Source organism: Scaptodrosophila lebanonensis, unplaced genomic scaffold (assembly GCF_003285725.1).
Source record: "Scaptodrosophila lebanonensis strain 11010-0011.00,11010-0021.00 unplaced genomic scaffold, SlebRS2 tig00001418-arrow-arrow-pilon, whole genome shotgun sequence".
Lineage (NCBI taxonomy): Eukaryota > Metazoa > Arthropoda > Insecta > Diptera > Drosophilidae > Scaptodrosophila > Scaptodrosophila lebanonensis.
Window position 1 is genome coordinate 1271314 of NW_022060744.1, and position 22075 is coordinate 1293388.

The 22075-nt window shown below is 41.4% G+C and overlaps 5 protein-coding genes across 5 annotated transcripts; 3 read left to right on the forward strand and 2 right to left on the reverse strand.

Annotated features, from left to right (window-relative positions):
- Positions 1-2945: 2945 nt before the first annotated feature.
- Positions 2946-4067, forward strand: LOC115633294 (probable cytosolic iron-sulfur protein assembly protein Ciao1). The gene has a single exon (XM_030530706.1). The coding sequence runs from the start codon at positions 2982-2984 to the stop codon at positions 3990-3992; it is 1011 nt and encodes a 336-aa protein (XP_030386566.1). The 5' UTR covers positions 2946-2981; the 3' UTR covers positions 3993-4067.
- On the reverse strand, positions 4059-5183 carry LOC115633295 (DNA excision repair protein ERCC-1). Its single transcript, XM_030530707.1, has 4 exons — positions 5061-5183; positions 4549-4942; positions 4319-4492; positions 4059-4266 (listed from the first exon to the last, which is right to left on the reverse strand). Exons 2-4 carry the CDS (start codon positions 4939-4941, stop codon positions 4078-4080), a joined length of 756 nt encoding a protein of 251 aa, XP_030386567.1. The 5' UTR covers position 4942; positions 5061-5183; the 3' UTR covers positions 4059-4077.
- A 638-nt stretch (positions 5184-5821) lies between these two features.
- On the forward strand, positions 5822-7803 carry LOC115633293. The gene is made up of 2 exons (XM_030530705.1): positions 5822-5958; positions 6026-7803. Exon 2 carries the CDS (start codon positions 6457-6459, stop codon positions 7675-7677), a length of 1221 nt encoding a protein of 406 aa, XP_030386565.1. The 5' UTR covers positions 5822-5958; positions 6026-6456; the 3' UTR covers positions 7678-7803.
- Positions 7804-8273: 470 nt separating this feature from the next.
- LOC115633317 (ATP synthase subunit delta, mitochondrial) lies at positions 8274-9351 on the forward strand. Its single transcript, XM_030530747.1, has 4 exons — positions 8274-8386; positions 8609-8810; positions 8878-9089; positions 9150-9351. Exons 2-4 carry the CDS (start codon positions 8612-8614, stop codon positions 9210-9212), a joined length of 474 nt encoding a protein of 157 aa, XP_030386607.1. The 5' UTR covers positions 8274-8386; positions 8609-8611; the 3' UTR covers positions 9213-9351.
- Positions 9352-12249: 2898 nt separating this feature from the next.
- Positions 12250-13638, reverse strand: LOC115633385 (loricrin). Its single transcript, XM_030530829.1, has 2 exons — positions 13350-13638; positions 12250-13263 (listed from the first exon to the last, which is right to left on the reverse strand). Exons 1-2 carry the CDS (start codon positions 13353-13355, stop codon positions 12250-12252), a joined length of 1020 nt encoding a protein of 339 aa, XP_030386689.1. The 5' UTR covers positions 13356-13638.
- Between the last annotated feature and the right edge of the window lie 8437 nt (positions 13639-22075).

Below are 22075 nucleotides of genomic sequence, written 5' to 3' on the forward strand. Positions count from 1 at the left end.
GTGATCATTAATTCAATAACTTAAAAAAGGTTCAAATGTTAGGACATTTTTATAAGCAAAAAAAAACGCTTCGAAATCTCATATAGAACTCCTCATTTCCTTTGTGCCAATCATTCCTACAGCTGCTATATGATTTAGTTTATCAGTTTTGATCTAACTTCATAAACCATATTTGATTACGATAGCACAATAGACAGAAAGGTTGTTAGTACTAGAGGGATTTTGGCACTAATTATTCCTATAGGTGCTGGTTGATATAACAAGCCGTTTTTGATGAAATCTTAGATAAACGGTGAGGCACTATGTATAATGGACTTTTAAATATCAATATCTTAATAACTAAAAGGTTATAGAATAAACTTGCTATGCGTATGGATAGGACAAGTCTGCACAACAACTTTGGTGTCCAAAGTTATTGAAGTTCATACAGTCGAATGGGGGGAAGAACGAACGAATTTTGCTGATAATAGAATTATATACATACAAGTAGTATGAAGTATCTGTATCTTACACGCCATTTCGCGCTTAGACTTGCTAGTGTAGCCTTTGATCGAGCGGGTACAGGACACTCGTAGGCCGACCCACACACACACACACACACACACACACATGTACATACACAGGTAAATAAATTGACACGAACGGTAGAAACCGCATTACTTACTTATTTTATGTGTTGATTTTAGTTTGTTTTTCTCCTTCTGGTTCTTCTTCTTCTTCGTGTACTTCTGGGTTTTCTTAAGGGATGGAAAAGGTGCATGCGGAAAGATATAAAGATACTAGATAGTTGTTGTTCACACACTCACACGGACACTAATCTCGAGTACTAAGCATTTCTGAGTCTGTCTGTGTGTGTGTGTGTGTGTGTGTGTGTGTGCTTACGCAAAATACCTAATCAGCGACAGCAATTACAACAACAACAACATTAGAAAGAAGAAGAATAAGAAGAAGAAGCAGGAGTAGCAGAAGAAGATGAAATCAACGCCAAGTAATTTTTTGACCCCCTACTGATTAGAAAAGAGCGTTTTTAGTGTCCAAATGAGCAGCAGAAACATGTCTCAGGCATTATACACAGATCGACACACATGCAGGCAGCTGCCTCACACACACGCACCGCACACACACACAGCACACATAAATATCAGTGTATGTGTGGACATTTTAAGTGATATTTGAGTACAAAACTCAGTGAAGTGGGAAAAGCGGCAAACACTTTCGGACCCATTTACATAAGCCTCGGCACTAAGGATGAACATGGTGTGCGTGTGTGTGTTGGTGTGTGTGTGTGTTGGTGTTGGTGTGTGTTTGTGTGTCTCATTGTAATGAGAATGCCACACACTTGATGCCTGCCGAAGAGCACATTTTACGACTTCAAGACCACCGCCAGCCGGCCGCATAGATAGGTACGAGTACTCGTACTATGTATTAGGAATTATGGCAATAATTACTCGTACGCTCAGACCCAAGCATACATACATACATGCCCGTATGTATGTATGTCGTTCCCCAGAAGCACCAGGAAAATTGCTTAATTCAGCTGCAAACGTATTCCCATGAGATCCTCAAAAAACAACAAATGTGTAAATTAATCCTTATAAATACATATGTCCATACATATGTATGTACCTACCCTACCCATAAGTAGGAGTTAAGGTCTCTTTTTTACACTAAAACATGTTGAGATCATGCTAGTTATGAATATTCGGTGCAGTTTTTGAATAGCGAAGGGTTCTTGAATGGGATTCCGGTCAGCTTACAACGGTCGAGGAAAGTTTTAAATTTTTGATTTGAAATGTATGAAAAGAAGTCCAAAATACTATCAAATATCATAAAATTCAGGAAAATTTTCATTTTCTTTAACCATATATTTTGTACACTATTTGCTCTTTCCAAGACGAGCAGTAAGTTCCCAATTATGTTATGTTAAATCGCTCATGAACCGGGGCTTTCCGGGTTGGAAGATTAGTATGTTGGTAGCCAGGCTAGATCCTTAGATGCTTATCAATTAATAGATACCCTACCATAGGTTGTAGTACTACTATATAAATATGTTGAGATCATGTCAATTAGGAATATTCGAAGCAGTTTTTACCTGGCGAAGGATTCTGGTAAGCTAACAAGTATCACTAAATAATTAGGGGTGTTTACAAACTTTAGAGTCAGTGACAAGTGATAAATAATTACGGAAGAGTCAAAATTGTAGATTGATGATGATTTAAAAAAAAGTGTATGCCCCAAATATATGCAAATAATTGTGAAACCCCTCTGGGAGCATTTCCCAAATCTTAAGAATATCCTCCAGTTGCAAGAATATGTTGCTTACGCAGCCCTTGGAACAGATACTGGCTCGGGAGAAGCTAGGATCTCATTTAGGGCCACTATACTTGCTATGTATATGACCGACAAATATTTTGAGACGATCTCCACAATATTTCGTTTAAAATTAATGTTAGGTGAATATAGTCAGTGTGTTTTAAGCAGCTAATTGTAGACGGTCCTAAAATTAAATTTTCATTTGACTAAATATTTATCACAATTATCCCATTCTCCAGTAATTTTATGCTCTTTGAGATTTCTTTGGGGCAACAGTGAAAAGTGTTTCATAAAAGTTTTTTAACAAAAGTATATATTGCAGACGCAAAAATGTGTATATAGTTTATATAAACATATAATTAATTAAATAACATCTGATTTTGATCAATCATTTACAATTTGTGCATTTATTTAACAAGAAAGTTTAAGAAAGCTTTGTGAAGGCTCTAGCTGGCAACGGTATGTATTTGAAATGCGATAGAATCGATACTTTTCCACCAAAGCATCTTCAAGTGTACTTCAGTGTTGCACAACGGCACACAGTTGCAATCGTCGGCGTTGCCATAGAACTTGAACAGCTGCTGTTGGTATCATGCGCTTTTATTATCAACAAGAAGAGAAGTATATATATATTTAATTAAATCTACTGATTGCGCCGATCTAATTCCATGGGTCGACTAACTCTGGAGCACACGCTGCAGGGCCACAAAGGACGCATTTGGGGCGTTGCTTGGCACCCAAATGGCAACACGTTTGCCTCTTGCGGAGAGGATAAGGCGATACGGATTTGGACTTTGTCGGGTTCAGGTACATGGAGCACAAAGACCATATTGTCAGATGGACACAAACGCACAATCCGCGAGATACACTGGTCACCATGCGGCCAGTACTTGGCATCGGCCAGCTTCGATGCAACCACAGCCATTTGGTCGAAATCTGTGGGGGAGTTCGAATGCAATGCCACGCTGGAGGGGCATGAGAACGAGGTGAAGAGCGTCAGCTGGTCACATTCTGGCGGGCTGCTGGCAACCTGTTCGCGTGACAAGTCCGTTTGGATTTGGGAATTTGCTGGAGACGATGAATTCGAGTGCGCCGCAGTCCTCAACTCGCATTCGGCGGACGTAAAACGTGTTGTGTGGCATCCTAAGAAGGATGTCTTGGCTTCGGCATCCTACGACAATACCATTAAATTGTATAGTGAGAGCGCGCTGGACAGCGACTGGGACTGCACGGCCACGCTGTCCTCGCATACCAGCACAGTTTGGGGTATTGATTTCGACGGAGATGGCGAACGGCTGATTTCCTGCAGCGACGACAAAACTCTAAAGATCTGGCGCTCGTATCCCCCAGGAAATAATGCGGGCATTGCCACTCCAGAGAATATACCTGTATGGAAGTGTGTCTGCACCTTGGCTGGTCACCATTCGCGTGCCATTTACGATGTGACTTGGTGCAAGCAGACGGGACTGATTGCCACGGCTTGTGGCGATAATGCGATTAGAATATTTAAGGAGAGCAGTGATTCCAACAGCGATGAGCCGACATTCGAGCTGGTTACCGCCGAGGATAGTGCTCATGGCGAGGATGTCAATGCCGTTGACTGGAATCCAGTCACGTCCGGCCAACTGCTCTCCTGCAGTGACGACGGCACCATCAAGATCTGGAAGGTGGTTGACTAAAAAAGATTGTCTTCTTTTTTGTTTTTTTTTTGTTTAGACACTAACTATGAAAATAAACAATGTTTGTAGAAATGAGAGGATCCGTTTATTTGCTGAGAAACGGTTCCTGCAGCGTTTTATACAACTTTTTAGCCTTGCGCGGCCCCAAACCCATAACCTGCGAAAGGCGTTCCTCGCCGGCATTGATGAGGTTCTCCAAGTTCCCAAAATTTTGCAGCAGCGTTACAGCATCCGTTTTGTTGACCGGTTTAATATTAGTGAGAGCGGCCACCAGCTGCAATGAAACATATTATGAGATGGATTATAATTAAACCTCTCAAAAGCACCTTTTGGTATGGTTTCGATTCCACGCGCTCCATAATCAAATCCGGCGCACGTTTCTCAAACTGTTTGTAGGTCTCAATCAGCTTGCCCGCCTCCTCTGCGTTCCAGGCCAGCATCACCGTAAGGTCTGCCAGCAGAGCTATGCGGGTGAGGCTCTTCAATGCATTGTGTGGTTCCTGAGACAATTTGTGTTTCAATGAATGTGGATACATAAAGCATAGAGTACCCCTACCGCTGTGTCTACCTGCACGAGCAGGACCCGAAGCTCATACATCTTGCCCAAAATCTTCAGTCGCTGACAGATGTAATCTGGATTCAAATTGTGGTACTTAAGCGACAAATAAAGCACACAAGTGGTACGACCGACAACATAGTCGGGCACAATATCATCTCGAAATTCCAGCGGTACATTTAGGATCGATTTGAGGATAGGATTTCCCCGTTGCTTCGGATGCACCAAAATGCAATGTGGATTCGCTGGAGTGTTCGACGAAACGCTGGCGGCCACTGGATCCGCGCCGACGTCAGTGGACGGTGCCGGTTTCTGCACCTTTGGCTGCTTTGGCTCTGTGGGCATTTCTATTGAAGCCAAAACCTCATCAAATGAGTCGTCGTCGTCGTCCATACTTAAAATAGAAAAATAATTTTAAAAACCAACCAAGTTTGGCGCTTACTTTAAAAGTCTTAAAAATAGTACTAAATGAAATATTTCATCATGGTGGCACTATCGTATCGATAGCCTACCTTTTTTAATCGATAATATTCCGAGGCTGTGATAACAGCAGAATCAGCAGTGCAGCGAATTTTAAAGTTATTAGTGATGGTATTTTCATGTAAGTACTATAGCTATCTAAAAGTTAACATTCTGCAACGTAAAAGCCATTCACAACGAACGAATAATAATTAATTCTTATTGGTAAATCTGCGCAGCGAATGATTACCATTCGACAACAGCTGACACCTTCCCTGAATGTTAACAGCATTTATTTGGTGGAATGAGCGTTTGACGCACTTTCAAAACAAAATGTCGAAATCAAGGAAAACTCAAATTTTATGTTACTGAATCTCTGGAGTGGGAAGAGTGCCACGCTAAATGCACGAAGTAATTGTCGCATTTAGAGCCAAATGTCGGAGAAATTAGCAAAGCCGGATACTGGAGTAGTATATAATCGTACAATAAGTATGTTGGAAATGTTAAAATTTCTAACTGGTTGCTTGCTATCGACTCTTTTGTCCAGACTTAGCTTCGCCTCTTTCTAAAAAAAATAATATTGCAGTACAAATTAGTTACGGGAGTATAAAGATCAAACCAATTTTATAAAGTGTTGATATTAGATTCGAATTCGATTAGAATTAGAACAACGCAAATTCTTCTTCAGGTATTTGTTGTAAAAAAAAAATCGCGCACATAATGGAATAAGCTGAACTAGCTTCGAGGTTGAATAGTTTAAGCAGCAAAGAGCGTACTATTTCTATAATATCGGCACGATCGATACTGGAAAATCATCGTTTCTTTCCAACTATCGACGATTTATCCATTAGTTCTGCAATCTACCATTTGCGGTTAGAAATTTTCATGGAATGTGCGCAGAGCGACCCGCAAACATTAACACGCGACGAAATAATATTCGCGCTTGAAAGGGTACGTACACACACATACACACAAAAACATGCTTAGATTCCATGAATAAGTGGGAATCCATCCACAGCGCCAACTCTTTCTTCCCAATGCCTATGCGCTGCCTCTTCACGAGCTGCTTAACATCTATTACGACTTTATAGTGCCGCGTGCTCGACGCGAGCGTTCCAGATCTGCCAGGGCTGAAGCGGCAGTTGCACCGGCCAAGTCGCCCCCCTCCTCGTCCTCTTCACCGTCTCCATCATCTTCGCTGAAGCGGAGCAGCCAACAAAGCACGGCGATGAGCACAGATGTGTGTTTAAGCGACGCTACAAAGCGGATTAAAATTGATTATGCCTGATGGGGAAAAGCCTACGAAAATAATCATTGAATGGATCTATATATAGCTCTATATGTATGGAAGAAAAGCTGCGATCTGAGCTTTGAGACGCGCTTATCAATGGCCCCTAGAGTGGTGTTAATGGCCGTGAACGGCATGTATCAGTCTAGAAGCAAAACAACATGCGGCTGGAAAGGTATCTGCTGTGGGTATTCGCTGCGTTCGTGCTGCTTTGGGACGCCACTGGGGCAGTTTTCATGGAGGAGCCCGACTTGGATGGCTACCAGGTGGTGCTAAAACGCACCGCCAATCGAGGCGACAAGTTGCAAATCTTTCAGAGCATTTGGGGCGCTATACGCGCCGACTTCCCCGATGACACCGAGAAGGTGAAAGGTCTCTACACGCAACTGAACAGCTTTATACAGAATGAGCCGAGCCAGTGCAGCAGTGGCAGCAGCACAGGACGCACAGCCTGCGAACTTCAGCAGGAGGTGCGTCGTCATCTGCGGCAGCTGTTGGTGCAGCGTTTGGGGAATCTGCTGAACGCCCAGGAGAGCATTGCAGCTTATGGCATGTATATCGCATCAACTCTGGAGCCAGCGCTGGTTCGCGACATTCTCGTGCGCGTGGTGGCTGACGTGTATTTCCATCGCCCCACCGAGGCATTGGCGCTGCAGCTGCAGGATCTGTTCACCGACAAGGACGAGAACAGCTTCAAAACGATGATCGAAGCACAGCTCGCACTCTACTGGCACCATCGGTCGATGCACGATTTAAGCAACGCATATTTGTTCAATGCGGCCTACATCCTCAGCAATATCCGCACCCATTACATGTACGCGAACGTCGACAAACCATTGCAACGGCGCGTCAATGAATTGCAGCAGAACCTGCCCCAAGCGCTCAGAAAGCTGTTTGACTCGCAGGGCTTCTGCCTGTTGAACAAGGCGCATCACGAATATGTGTACACCACAATTACTGACGAGTGGAACTATGGGCTCAATGGACGACAGGTTTTCACGTGGATTCAGCCGAACTATACTGATAGCGCGGGCTCGATGCGAGCCTTCGTTCAGGAACAGCAAAGCGCCGGCCAACGTACGGGGCCTTCCACGCCAATCTTCCTGCTGCGCAACGAACAGTTCCAATGGTACTTCTTCATCGACGCCAGCCAAGGCAATCGGCTGGCTGCGCTTCGCACTGGCAGCCCCAGCTCCACCAGCAGCGCCTTCTCCATCAAATATGACGGCGATGCGGATGCTCTTATCTTCAGGCAGCGCGATTTAACGCTCTGTACCGCTGAGATGCACGACAAGGAAAGGCGGTTCATTAAGCTCCTTTCCGGCCAAACGCAAACGCATCCATCCGACGAGTGCGTCTGGATGCCCGTAAACTGTGCGTAGCCCCCATAGAGGCAGAGATGGCGCTCATTTTAGAATTAGAAAGAGAGCGCATATTAGCTCATGTTCACAAAGCTTTTCGGGTAACACTTTTATGCTCCTAAATAAATGAAGTGTATTTCTCACAGATATCTAAAAGCGTTAACTATATATACACACGTTTTCTGTATAACGCTTTAGGGGAGGTTGCATTTACATTTAATAGCGGAACGCGATGAGGATTAACTAAGAAGCTCGGCAGATAATTGTGTAGAAAATGGTTTGTCAGTCGATATAAACTAAAGTTTTTTAAATATACATATGTATGTATGTCGGCTCAAAGAGAATTCGTTGTCTTTGAAAATAGCAAATTGTGTTGCTTTTTATTGCTTTTATTTGTTCTAATCTACAATAAGTATTACATACATTACATATTAGATTTATTTAATTACTTTTTTCGACTAAAGTGATTTCACGATTCCTTTTAGTGTATTTAAGCCAGTTTAAATTCGGCAGAGGACTGTTATCGTTGTTACTAGTATTAAAATACTTTATGGCTAATACTGCTTTTGGTATTTTTGAATCGTCTGACAACACTGCTGTATAAGCACTGTCGATAACAATAGTTCTGCCAGAGTAGACATATTTACGTATCAGCGGTGCAGTCTAGGGGTTTTGGCAACGAATCGCAGCGTATTCTTTTTTTTCGCAACACTCCAAACAAATTAAAAAGGTAAGCTGCAGGCTAAAAAGGTAGTAACTGCTTTGAAAAGACAAAATCAGCGCTGCATTGTTATTGTGCAGCTGATTGTTGGGCACTGTAAGCGTAAAAAGCCGCCACCTGCCTAACCTACAAAGTTATATAATGTTTGTTGGTTTTGTTGTTCAGTTTCTAACTGGATGCTTTCCAACAATTGCTTCATTGTTTATCTCACCCATGTACTATTTCTTGCAGAACATGTCGTTCGTAAAGAATGCGCGTCTGCTGGCCTCACGCGGCTCCCGTCTGGCCATGTCGCGTGCCTACTCCGACGAGATGAAGCTGACCTTTGCTGCCGCCAACAAGACCTTCTACGATTCTACCGTGGTGCGCCAAATCGATGTGCCCTCCTTCAGCGGAGCCTTCGGCATATTGGCCAAGCACGTGCCAACGTTGGGTAAGTCTGTCACACATATGTATATGTATCTGACAACAGTTTCATCTTCATCCGTCTTTGGGTGCAGCTGTGCTGAAGCCAGGCGTTGTGCAGGTGTACGATAATGAAGGCAAAGTGTCCAAGTTCTTCGTCTCCAGTGGATCTGTGACTGTAAATGAGGACTCCTCCGTGCAGGTGCTGGCGGAAGAGGCGCACAACGTTGAGGACATTGATGTCAACGAAGCCAGACAGCTGCTATCCAAATATCAGTCTCAACTCAGCTCAGCTGCTGATGAGAAAGCAAGTGTTTGTTCTTTATAAATAATTATTGGTTAATAATGTATCGTTTTTTTGTTGCAGGGCAAGGCAGAGGCTGCCATTGCTGTGGAAGTTGCGGAAGCGCTCGTCAAAGCTGCCGAATAGATTTTTGAATAGATCTTAATTAACAACAAGAGATGAGTTTTAAATACCAACACACATAATACAAAATATGATGAAGTGCCGCATTTAAGCTGGCAGCAAAACTGTTATGAAACAATAAATGAAATTAATAACATCCCAACTATGCCACACAAAACAATAATCCAATAAGTGCAGGAAACCTCGTCGCGGATCACAATATCAATTCCATTATATTCTTCACATTTCAATCACACAAGACATTCATTTTGGCGTTGGCATTGGCGGTGGCGAGGTTTTATGCTCCACACAGTGCCTGGATAAGCAGAAGCTTTTATTTTAATTTAAAGAGGCCAAATCGGTAAGATTTTCTTGAACATTTTCAATTTCCATGCTGTTGTGACGCCTCACAGTAGCAAGAATATTAACTGTTCATTACTTTATGGGAAATCATTAATTATATTGCGTAACGGCCTTAAGCCTCCAGGTCTCTAAACAGATGAGTACAAATCAAATTTTGTAAAGTGTCGCAGTATTGTCATTCGAAATGACTTTGCCTTGACTGCCAGAAAGCCTATTGGCGATGTCGGAGGCTGTTGGATCTTCGAGTATTATAATTCGTGCGAGCAAACTTCGGAAGATAGCAGCTAACTATGAACATAATTGTCGCCATCACAGTTCCGACGCGATGCCTTCACTTCTCTGCATTATTCTGTGTCTTTGGTTGGACATTCTATAAATATTTGTAAATACGTATATGCTTGATCAGAATGCGACGATTAGTTGTCCGTCTCTGCCTCCAAGTGTGTCTCATCTGCGTGAACGATAAAGGATTCTGAAAAGTATATCAGCCAAGTGGACTAAACTTGAAATGCAAATTCTCGTCGTCGGTGCGCAGAACCAGTTTGTGGGTTTTTTCTCGCTTCCGGGCTTCAAATTCTGCATAATCCATCTCTTTGTGTAATTGTTTATATTTTAAACAAAATGCTGCTATGCACACAATGCTTAAGATATTTGAACGAGGTTCTTGATTATTATTTAAATTTGAACTAATTTTCTTACAATTAAAAAGCGGACTTCCAGTACGACTATTCTATACTCTGTCAGCAGACCCTATAGGTGCTCGGTTGAGTTAAAAACTATACAAACTATTGAATTGAAAGACGACACCAAATCTTGTAGAGCACTTATTCTGTGTCTCCATTCGAAAAAGAAGCAAATTGTTAAACAGAATCAGTCTGTTTTCAAAGTTGTGCGCTTTAAATTGTCTTTCGTAAATATCGGCAATAGAGGGTTGCATGTAAGCATTCAGACATTCGTCAGCAATTTAAACGAATACTTCTTCAAAGTGTAATGAGAACGCCCCTACAATATTCTTCTTGCAAAGATCTCCACGAAATAGAGTCCGTGCGTGTTAGAGCGAGTAAGAGAGATCTTGCTATTGTCTGTCTTGCTCGCCGCCTAACGCTGCGCTACTCATAACACAGTAGGGCCCTATGCTCTGCTGCCTGTTCTCTTATTTTCCCCACTTGCCTTCAACTCAGTCAGTCAGTCAGTCAGTCAGTCAGTCATTCAGTAGTGTTTTCTCATATTTAACCAATAAATGGGTATTTCATCATTCAGGTACTTATATTCTTCTAAAGCGAATGAGTAGAATATGGAACAGAACAGACTCCAACATACAAATGCAGTCATGCGGATCTCTAATACCAATATTTAAGAATTCGATTGAACTGCGGATTCGAATTTGTACAATATTCGAAATTCTGAAACACGAGCTCTGGAGCTCTCTAATCAGTTATTTGCGATGCTGTAGTAGCAAATTTAGAAGATTTGTAGATAGATAAGGCCAATATCAATCCATATCATATCCATAGCCATATCAATCAAGCGCTATTATTCTATAGCTTGAAGAGAACTGTAGATATGAGAAACGTTGATAATGCTTTCAAATTTAGAGCTTTAAGAGCCAGCAATTGATTTCGCATGTAAACATGAAAGATATATTAATGCGGTTAATGTCGATATGTTGGGAAAACTGCGAGAATCTACAAAAAATTCATGAGAGCTGTAGGAATATTTTTAGCAATGTTTGTCATTGAAAATGGAGTTGGAAAGCGAATTTATTATTATTTAATACCTGACAAATTATTGTGCACAGTAAAAAGGGTATTTTTAGAATGCATCTCCGACCCCATTCTTAATCTGCATCATTAGACAAAGCGATTAAGTCATGACCGTCCGTTCGTTCGTCTGTCTGGATGAACGTCCTGATTTCTGCAACCGTTGAGTCCACATTCATCAAACTTGTTATGTGAACATTACACGTTCTTAGGCAATACGAGTTTATGTTTTGATTACAAACCTACAGAAACTTCATTTGTAAATATATGTTAATCTCCATCTCTCCAAATTGGGCAAATTGAACTGTATTTCAGGTTTAACTTGTTGCAGGCGCAAAGCCTAGTCAGACTCCCCAATAGCAGTAACAAATCGGTTACAGAGATATTAGTGGAATCCGTTTTTGTTGAGTCACTCTTTGTGAAACGAAAAAACATCAAATCAAATTCCCTAAGACGGATACCCTGCAATATACATACTTATGTTTTATGTACCGATTCAATAGGTGAGTTAGTCATAACGCCATTGAAATTCTTCAAGCTGGTGTTATTAATATACGAATTATTTATTGTTGAGAGTTTGGTGAACGGGAGGACCATTATTATGATTTGCATTGTTTCCTATTGAGAGACCTGTGAATGGGAAACCATCTGTATGGCTCTGGCCATGCCGGTTATGCAAAGTAGGAACCATATTTTTTAAAAATTCTTTTTAATTTTCTTTACTTTTCAACTATCGAATTATTATATAAGTGTATATATACATACATGCAAAAAAAAAAAATTAACAAATAATTTATGGCATTATGTTGGATTGTCGTTTGGGTGTTTTGTGGAAGTCGTCGGAGGTCCAAGCAGGACGGTGTCTGTGCGTGTGAATTGCCGTTCCTCCGTAGTTTGTACTACTAAGATGGTTAGGGAGTGGTACACCTGCGAGCCGATTAGTAGGCCGGTGGTCCATAGGTTTGGGCGGGCACGTGACCGACGGGCAAGGCTGGCTCCGGAACGGGCAGGCTTAGGACCGGTGGGGGGGCGAAAATGGGGGCGGGCGCAACATCTGGAACGCTGAGAGCAGGTGTAGGGGCATAAGTCTGGGCGGGTGCGCTGTAGACGGGAGCTGGAGCGGCTACGGGAGCGCTGTAGACGGGAGCTGGAGCGTTATAGATGGGAGCTGGTGCGGCAACGGGAGCGCTGTAGATGGGGGCTGGAGCGGCCACAGGTGCGCTGTAGACGGGAGCTGGTTCGGCAACGGGAGCGCTATAGACTGGAGCTGGAGCAGAGATGGGAGCGCCATAGACCGGACTTGGGGCTGCGATGGAAGAGCTGTACGCCCCCGATGAGGTATCAATGCCAGCACTATAAACGGGAGCAGGTGCGCCAATCGAAACACCACCCGACGCCGAATGCTCGTGGATGACGCGCACCACCTTAGTGACACCGCCGCCGATACTGCCGCCGCCAATGAAACCGGTTGCCGGAGCCACATTGCGTTCGTGCAACACCTTGATGACCTGCGGTGCACTCTCAACGTAGCCGCCGGCATAGCCACCCGAAGAAGATTCCTGGTGCAACAGCTTGATGACCTTGACGGGGGCGGGCGCACTGTAAACGGGTGCCGCCGCTGCGCCACTGGAGATCACCTTGACTTTGTAGATCTGGTGGGAGGGCTCGTAGCCGTAGCCGCCGGCGTAGCCACCGCCGCTATAACCACCACCCTGCTGGTGAATGACTTTCACGACTTGGACGTTGCCGTGTCCGCCGTGGCCGCCATGTCCGTGACCGCCACCGCCATAGCCGCCGCCGCCATGCCCGCCACCACCATAACCACCACCGCCGATGCTGCCACCCTTTAGGCTGCCACCACCGCCGCCGCCACCACCGCCACCGCCACCTCCTAAGAGACCCAGGAAGCCGGCATTGGCCACAGCGAACAGTGCACACATACACACAAACACCTGCAACAGATGGGGTGAGAGAGAAGAGGATTAGTGGATTGGGGGGATTGGAGGATGTGGACCAGCGGTCGGTCTTGAAGACTCACCTTCATGTTAACACCTTTCCTTGACTATTTTCTTTTGGGGGGAGGAGGAGGGAGACTAGACGACTTCCGACAGATGTCCCAGCTGAGGTGCCAAAAGTCTTACTGATGTCGGTTGGATGGCGCCAGCACGCTTTTATACGATCCACAGTTTCCACAACATGATCGCCGATGTTAATGATAATGATGATGATACATAATTATTCAGTTTTTACACACAGACATGCCGAAACATATATTTAAATTAGCAACCACACACCACACCAGCAGCCGTACGGATTTCCAATGCACCCGCAAACAACAACAACAACAACAACAACGATGAGGCAAAACAAAAGCATTTCATTAATAAATTCAACAAACACAAGAAGCAAAGTTGGCATCATAATCATCTTACATCCATCCATCCAGCCATCCATCGAGCCGGCCGTCCATTGATGATGCAAATACGCCAGCGGCTTTCAATTTCATTGAGCGGCCAGCGCTGACGTCGCTGCCGCAGCCGCTGCCGCTGCCGCCGCCGCGCCCATTTGTCGACGCCGCGGCATCAAAACTTTTTATGCGCCTCATACAAATTCTTCTTCATTTCCATTTCCAATTCCAGTTGGCCGGTCCCCGATTTCGTAAAGCCTTGCGTTACATCCACAATCGGCCATAATCGTCTCTTCGATCAGGTCGTGATCATAACTTAGTGCTCCCATCCCCATCGCCATCGCCATTTCCCTCCTAACTGCATTTCCGAAATTCCGAAATCTCATTATTATCTCTGTTTCTGTTTCTGTTTCTGTTTCGAAACTGTGATTGTGATTGTAATTGTGGGGGCTGCGACTGCGACTGCGACTTTGGCTTTGGCCAACTCGATTCGCCTCGACTCTACATTTGAATCTGCATTTGCATTTATGGCTGATAAGGCGCGGCGATAACCAACAACAATGGGCTTGTCATGCATTTACGCACACACACACACACACACACACACATACATATTTGTATATACTTATTAACAATTTAATGCATGCCGTTTGTTGTTCAGCCACTGCCATTGCCACTGCTGTTGCCTCACTGCCCCCTGCTCGCACAGTGGGCCAAATGGCAAGTCCAGCTGAAAAAGATTGCACATTTTCGAAAACAACACAATTCTGTTTTTACACGGTAGATTGGATCCAGAACCAACCGTGTAAAAAAAGACATCGATCATGTGCAAAAATAGGTGATTGGTTCCTTATCTCTAAAGAAATACAAGCATATAGGAAATTTTTCATTTTCAAACCGTGTTATATCAAAATCGTGTAAAAAAAGACCGTGTAGAAACAGAATTAGGTGTATTCCGGTTTGCTACACATATATTATCAATTAAATGAAAACACAAACGTGCTTTGGAAATTTATTATTTGTTTTTCTCATTTTCTTTGTTATACTAAATTTATTCATGCTTTCATTAAAGTTTTACTTACTTTTTTATTATTCACTTTTTTTATGGTTTATTTATTTTCGTATTTTTGTTTTCATTTTATAATGCTAGCTTAAAATCCAAATCTTAAAACTAATCGTAGTCGTTGTGTTAGCAATAGCTTCCGGGGTCTTCAACCAATTTATTGTACAATTATGTTTTTATTTTTTTTTTGCATTTTTTTAATTAAGTTATATTGTTGTATCAACCACTACAAACCGATCAAACCGATAGATAGAGTCTAGGGATTCAGAAATATTTGCCGCAGTTCGTGATCGACTGTGTGGAATCAAATATTCAGTCGGCGATCGATTCGGCCCACTGTGGAGTGGAGGCTCGTTTGCTGACCATTACGGCCCACATGCCAACACATTTTCAAGGTCTGCATCCGAATCTGAAACTCAGCATGCGCCGCGCTTTTGTTCCCAAAAATGTTGTCAACCACACACATACATACAAGGGACAGACAGACAGACAGACAGACTGGCAGACAGATGGATGGACAAAGAGACTCGTTACATAAGATCGACGCGCTTCAAATTTAATAGACGTGCCTGCAGATGCGCCACACACATACCCACACATGTCTGTCTATCCGTCCGTCCGTCTGTCTGTCTGTCTGTCCGCCTGTCTGTCTGTTTTTTTGTAATCGTAAAAGAGCCCAAAAGCCGCCTATAGTTTGTGTTGTAAATCGTAAACGTGGGGTGTTAGTGTTGCCAACAAAAAGCGATTGCAACCTGAGGCCGGCTGGTCGCGCGCCCCGAGGGTCAACAACTGGCTGTGTGGGAAAAAGCGAGATTTATGCAACTTCGAGCACCAAGAAGCCGACGCTGAATGACCATCCATCTTGCAGGCACCCTATGTAGATCCCTTGTAATTGATTATGGGAAAGTATGCTCCACTTTGAAATTGCGCTTCTATTACTTCCCATTATTTTCCCATTTCAAAAACTGGGCTCAGAAAGATAATTGTTTCGATTGACGGGAGCTGGTTTCAATAAAACTTCTGTTAAGCATTGAAGAAGTAAGTTAAAAAAAAAAAAAGATTTCTAATCACTCGCAAAACTAAATTAAGAACCTACGCATCATACTTGTATGTAAAATCGATTCTACCGTATGGATGCGAAACGTGGCGACTATATGGAAACGATCTGAACAAACTCCTGACGCATTCAATAACAAGTGTCTGAACGATATAAACCGAGCTGCGTTCGAATGGAGTCCCCAGAGAGTAGAGGAAGAGGGAGGAGAACTGTGCCTCCAGAATTGGATACCATTCGAACCACGTGGGTACAACTAAAAACATTAGCTTTAAATATAATTACTTGTACAAGTAGATTTCGTAGTTGCTTCCAAGTCGAGTGAATAAGGGGATTTGAGAAAAAAATAAATCTTTTCAGATTGAAGTTTTTATCAGCCAAATGGGGTAGATCCCCACACGAAAGAATATAAAATAGAAATATTATAGTCGAGCAGCCCAGCGCATAGCAGAAGTACTCTTATATAAGATGAAGAAGAGGAGCGAGCCCGGTTCCTATAACTATCTGATTTTAATCAGTTTTAACTAGAGGTAGAGAATTAAATATGGAAAGTCTAGTTTTTGTTGCTTTGAAGTTGTGGGCAGGAGGGCGAAAGGGCGAAATAAATAAATTCGTTTGCCTGCGGACTAGGCGAGTCTACATAAGAAATTTAGTCAAAATATAGTAAGTGTAACAGTTTCAGAAATCCAGGCAGACAGTCGTACCAACGGACAAGTCTAGGAATATATGTTATTCATATATCTACGAAACTAAAAAACTATTTCATTATTAATTAATTGTACTGCGTTTATTTAAAATAACTTAAAAGCGTGCTTATGGAATTAACAAATTCATTTTATATACTCATAGTGGATAAAAATCTATTGGTAGTGTCGACCGGATGGGATCTCTTTAGACTCCTCCTCATGGGTCCGGATTTGCCCCATGTTCTGCGCAGCTAGCTCGTTCCTGACGTCACCAACTTTGGATACTCCTTGGATACTCATGTAGCAGTCAACAAGCGTAATGTTTTCGCTTGCAGGATTCGCATTTTCCCTAGGTGGGATTTTGTAACGATTCCGTAAACCTGAAAACCATGTCGCCAGGTAGGAGCAATACACGATTTCAATAAAATGACTATTTTTTCTAATTTGGTTTATTCTGTCACTCGGGGTCCCTGTTCGCCCAAGTACTTGTAGCTGTTGACTTGCTCCAACAGCTGGTCCTGCAAGCAGACGCCAGGACATAGTTTCACACTCCAGCATAATATCTGTGAGATGAGCACGTCCTTCGTACTTTCAATGGGGATCCTAGAGCGTATCGTATGTGTACAGGGTATACAGAATGGGCCCCGTTTCAGAAAGGAATGAGATAAGGCCATTTGCCAAGGACATCTACTATGCTGTTCTTATCCTTGAGTATCAGCCACAGAGACCCAATTAAAACGATGTTCCAAAATGGATTTCTGTGTGTGCAAAACAAAGCGAGTAATAAAGATTCTAATGATAAGAAATTAAAAATTACTATTATTGTAAAGTACAAGTATGTTAATGCAAAATTAATTGTTATTTTACTTTGTAAACAAATTAATTTATTAAGTAATTAAAAATACTTATAATTAAATAAGTGTTTAGTAATAAGAAATTAATCAAAACTTTTATTATAAAATATGTTAATACAAAATTAATTGTTTATTGCTGTTCCTGTTCTTCTATTTGTAAAAGGAGCTGTCATTTATCCTTAAAATTGTCAGTTACATTAAGGCAAATATTTTATACAGTTCTTTTTTTTCAAATAAAACAACTTTTAAAAGATAACAACCTTTCTTATTTGTTTTTATTGATTTGCTGCAGGAAGTAGGTCCTGAATCCTTCAATTTCAGGCAAATATAAATCAGCAGCAAGTCCTAAAAAGTGACCTTTTTTATTTGCATTCATTTGTACCGCTGCAACTTATTTATTTTCTTATTTATCTAATAATAAATTGGTTTGGAACCGGCTGCAGTTAAAAAAAAGGGTAGCATATCAAACAGGGGCATTATTAAATGTGGAATTTTTAGAAAATTCCTCTTGCTGCTGATTTATGTTCGCCTGGTACATCAGATTTTGGATTTTAGCATTTGCAAGCGATTTGATAATTTTCTTAAAAGCCGCAGCTGCCCTCGGTTTTAGTTTGCAAACTGGCATATTTGCTACGTACTAGGCGAACATAATTCAGCAGGAAGATGATTTTTTAAAAAATTTAAAAATAAATGTAAGCTAGGCTTCAAACCATTTTTCAGCCGGACCTCAAACCAATTTGACAGATTGGTTTGAGCCCCAGCTGCAAAATGGTGTGGAGCCCGGCTTACATAAAAAATTGTGGCATACTTTTAGGCAGCCGAATTTAATTTTAAATTTAAAAAAAATTCACCTTGCTGCTGGTTTCTGTTCGCCTGGTACTTCAGATTTTGGATTTTAGCAATTGCAAGCGTTTTGGCCATCGGTCAAACTGAATATTTTGTATTTATGAGACAGCTATATGAGTCCTTTCTAAACCCACCCTCTTCACCCCCCCTCACCAACCACAATAATAAACACATGAAAAATTTATTTTTAGTCGTTTTTATTTTCTTTTACGCAAAAATTTAATCTATTAAGTATTATTAACGTAAATTAAATACGGACATAGCAAAATTAAAGATAGGAGATAAATATACACGAAAAAGGACATCATTATTTTATTAATATTATACATTTTATTATTATTATAATTTTTGTTATTATTTCATTTAATTTAATTCCTTCGTGTTGCCAGCCCTTCGTGTCGAACATGAAAAAGGACATCCATTATTATAAATGCATTGTATACATATAAATAAATACATACATATATATTTTATTATTAATTTTATAATTAATCTTATAATTATTATAATAAAATCAATTCCTTCCTGTTGCTCCTCGTGGCTTGAACTTTCCATGGCCATTCTAATTAATAAAACCGGCTTCAGCTCGAGACTTAATCTGCCGTTGGCTGATCGCAGGATTGTCCTTGGTGTTTTGTTTGAAAATTTGAAATTGTCGGGGAACGAAACTGTACTGTACTTGCACTTCAGAAGTAACTCACCCGTTGTGACAATTGGCTTTTCGTACTCCTGCCAGCAAAATTGATTGAAAATTGTTGGAAAATTTGACAAAAATATTCTTCAAAATGTTGGAAAATTCGTTAACAAAGAGATGCTATTTCGAAGAAGGGAGGAGCTAGTACCAACTAATTAGCATTAAAAATGCTTTAAATTATTAGGAATAATTTAAGCCATTGAATAATACCTGCCCATTAGTATGAACTAAACGATGTAGAAAGAGGTGGAATTACCGAAACATCAGAGTCCAAGGAAGGAGATCTTAATGTTTTTATTTGTGTGCTTTTAATCCCCGATGCTCTTCAAAAATTCAAGGCATTACTATAATCCGCTGTTTCCTTGCACTTAATATAGCAAATGTTCTGCCTTAACCCTCGAATCGTTTCTATCCTGCAGAAGTATCCTTTTCTCTTATTCCTATGTTAATCCTTTGACAGACTCTGAGAAAGTTTGGCTTCAATCTATGATCTTCATATTTACAATCATTTTATTGGGGGTTTCAAAAAAAATGGGTTAGTTGGGAATAAAATAAAGGAATACATGTAGAGAAAAAAAATTGATAATTGTCGACTTCTTCGCTGCTGCTTTACTTCTGCTTCAACCAGCCGCCATAGGAGAGGGGACTCTCGTAGACATGGCCGACGTGTCCGACGCGGACCACCGAGGGAACAACGGAGCGACGCACATAGACTGGCTGGACAACGCGAACGGGGACGGGGACGGCCACAGGCTCGACCACGCGTTGGACGACGGGCACGGGGACGGCCACTTGGCGCACCACTGGCACTGTGGCCAGAGACAGGCCACCGCCGTAACCACCAGCGTAGCCACCGCCGTAGCCGATCACGCTGCCGGATGTCATGGCCAGACAGAGGGCAGAGAGCAGGAGGCAGACAGTGTAGAACTGGAAAAGAGAAAGGCGCTGAGTCGGGCTTGATTCGAACCCATGGATCGCTGTACTAACCTTCATGATGTTGACTCAATGGATTGTTTGGATACTGCCTGGTAGTTGGCTTGATTGCTCGGAGATTTGTGATGAGCTGTGAATCAAACATTCGCTTTTATAGACCGCAGCACCTAGAACCTTGTCAACGATTCGACTGTAGACTGTAGATTGTAGATCATTAAAATCGGCAGAGCGCAGAACCAGCTTTACTTTCAAATCAAAAGAAGACTCCCAACAATGCTATACATGCGATAGATATATTCAATATTGTGCTATACATAATATGATTTTGATGGTCGCATTATTATTTGTATTTGTATTGATTGATATACCCTTCACTTAAAGCCGACAGGTAGCTGTATTTCGCTTGTAGTCGCTTCTTACGACAATTGTGGGGACAAAATCGTATTCAAAAAGAAGAATTGCTTAATTGCTTGATGAAACAATTTGCCTTGATAGGCACATTTTTGTGGTTTTCTATATTCATATTTAATAGAACCCGACATTGCTTATTTGTTATTATTTTATTATATTATTAACAATTACATCTAATTACCAATGAGCAGTGTTATTGAAGTGAATTTTATGTCTCCTTTCATCCCTATGAAGCGATAACAAAGATATCAACAGATACTTTTGTTTGCTGTAGTTCAAATAATTCTAAAAGTATTTTCAATTTTGAATTCTATACTCGTATATTATTTCTGGTAATTGAGAGACGAAGTGGTCTGGTGTCTGGTTGAAGAACAGCTTAAACCTTCTGCGCCCTTCCTAACAATGAGTTATCTTAGAAGAATCTCTGCTCCGCCTTTGGAGAAAGTTAGTCATTTGGGTGGCTTGGGAAGAACTTAGGCTCATACAAAGGAGACATAACTCCGGCAGCGAAGAGATATACGAGTAAAACCTTCATCAAATATGGACAATAATTTGTTTTAGGGACTCTCAGTCACAAAGGTTTCTTCATAAATCTGAGCTAAGTTTAGCTTCTACTCCACTGAGCTAAGACTATTATGAAGAGTTATGAAACGATGTTGCAACCTGTTGTGCCGATGGTGAAAAGATGATCGAAAGTTGAGAAAGCAAACAACAAACAGAAGAGATGACAAGAGAGAAGTAAGACAAAGAAACTGAGAATTAGCCAAAAGCTTTGGATGCTTTGAACAACAATTAATGATGAAGAAATTCGTCTCATAATTAATAACCGGGAGGGTACTTTATTTCGGCACAGCCGGAGGTAACGTTCTAGATTTGTATTTGATCTTGTTTTTGATTTCTGACGTCGCCATCGCCATTGCATATAACTAATCAAATGTTTGACGCACTCCCAACAGAAGCATACAAAGAAAACGGAAAACAAAAACCAAAAACCCACAATACGCCTAGAATAAAAGAAGAACTCGTTCCCGCCATCATTTTCCGTTCCGTTCTGTTCTGTTCTGTTCAACATGAATATCTGCGAATGGGCGAAGCTCATTTAATTCATTCTATTCATAATCGAAGCTGCGCCAATCTGTATTCCTTATTCTGTAGGCTCTTAAAATGAATATGTAAATAGGAAGCACACACTTTCAAACTGAAAGATGAAAATCAAAAGTATCTACGCTATTTTTGTATCCAACGACTAGGCGAATAATCAAGAGTTTCATCTAATTGATTTGTAACATTGGTAGCTCCGAGTTTCAGCTAAAGATTGGAGATGAATCGAAGTGTAGTCGGACATCTGTCTAGGCTAGGCAAAAGTAGAAGGTTTCCTCTTCTCTATGAGAAGAATGTTGTATGAAATGAGTCCAAGGCTTAATGGAGAGATGAAGATGCCTCTAATGTCTCTAATTGGATTGGATCGTTAAGTGCAACTTTCTAGTTGCTACCTACAACTAAATATGACCTCAGAGGCAGTTGGAATTGTGTGGGCAGCTCTCAGCTTTCAGATCAATTATAAAATAAAATCAATTTCAATCAGCGCTAATTAAAAATTACTTCAGTTAATAATGAGAAACGGGTTCACTATTCGGCTGTTAAAACGTGGTCGGTAATCTAATTGTTGTGTACAGTGGGCCAGCAAATTCAAATCAGTTCTCAAAAAAATGCATTACTCCATAAAATGAGGTAATGTTTTGAAGCCTTTAGTCTTTTTTTCCATTCAGTATAACTATTTCTAAAATGAAAATTGATCGATTGATTTTTTGTTGCT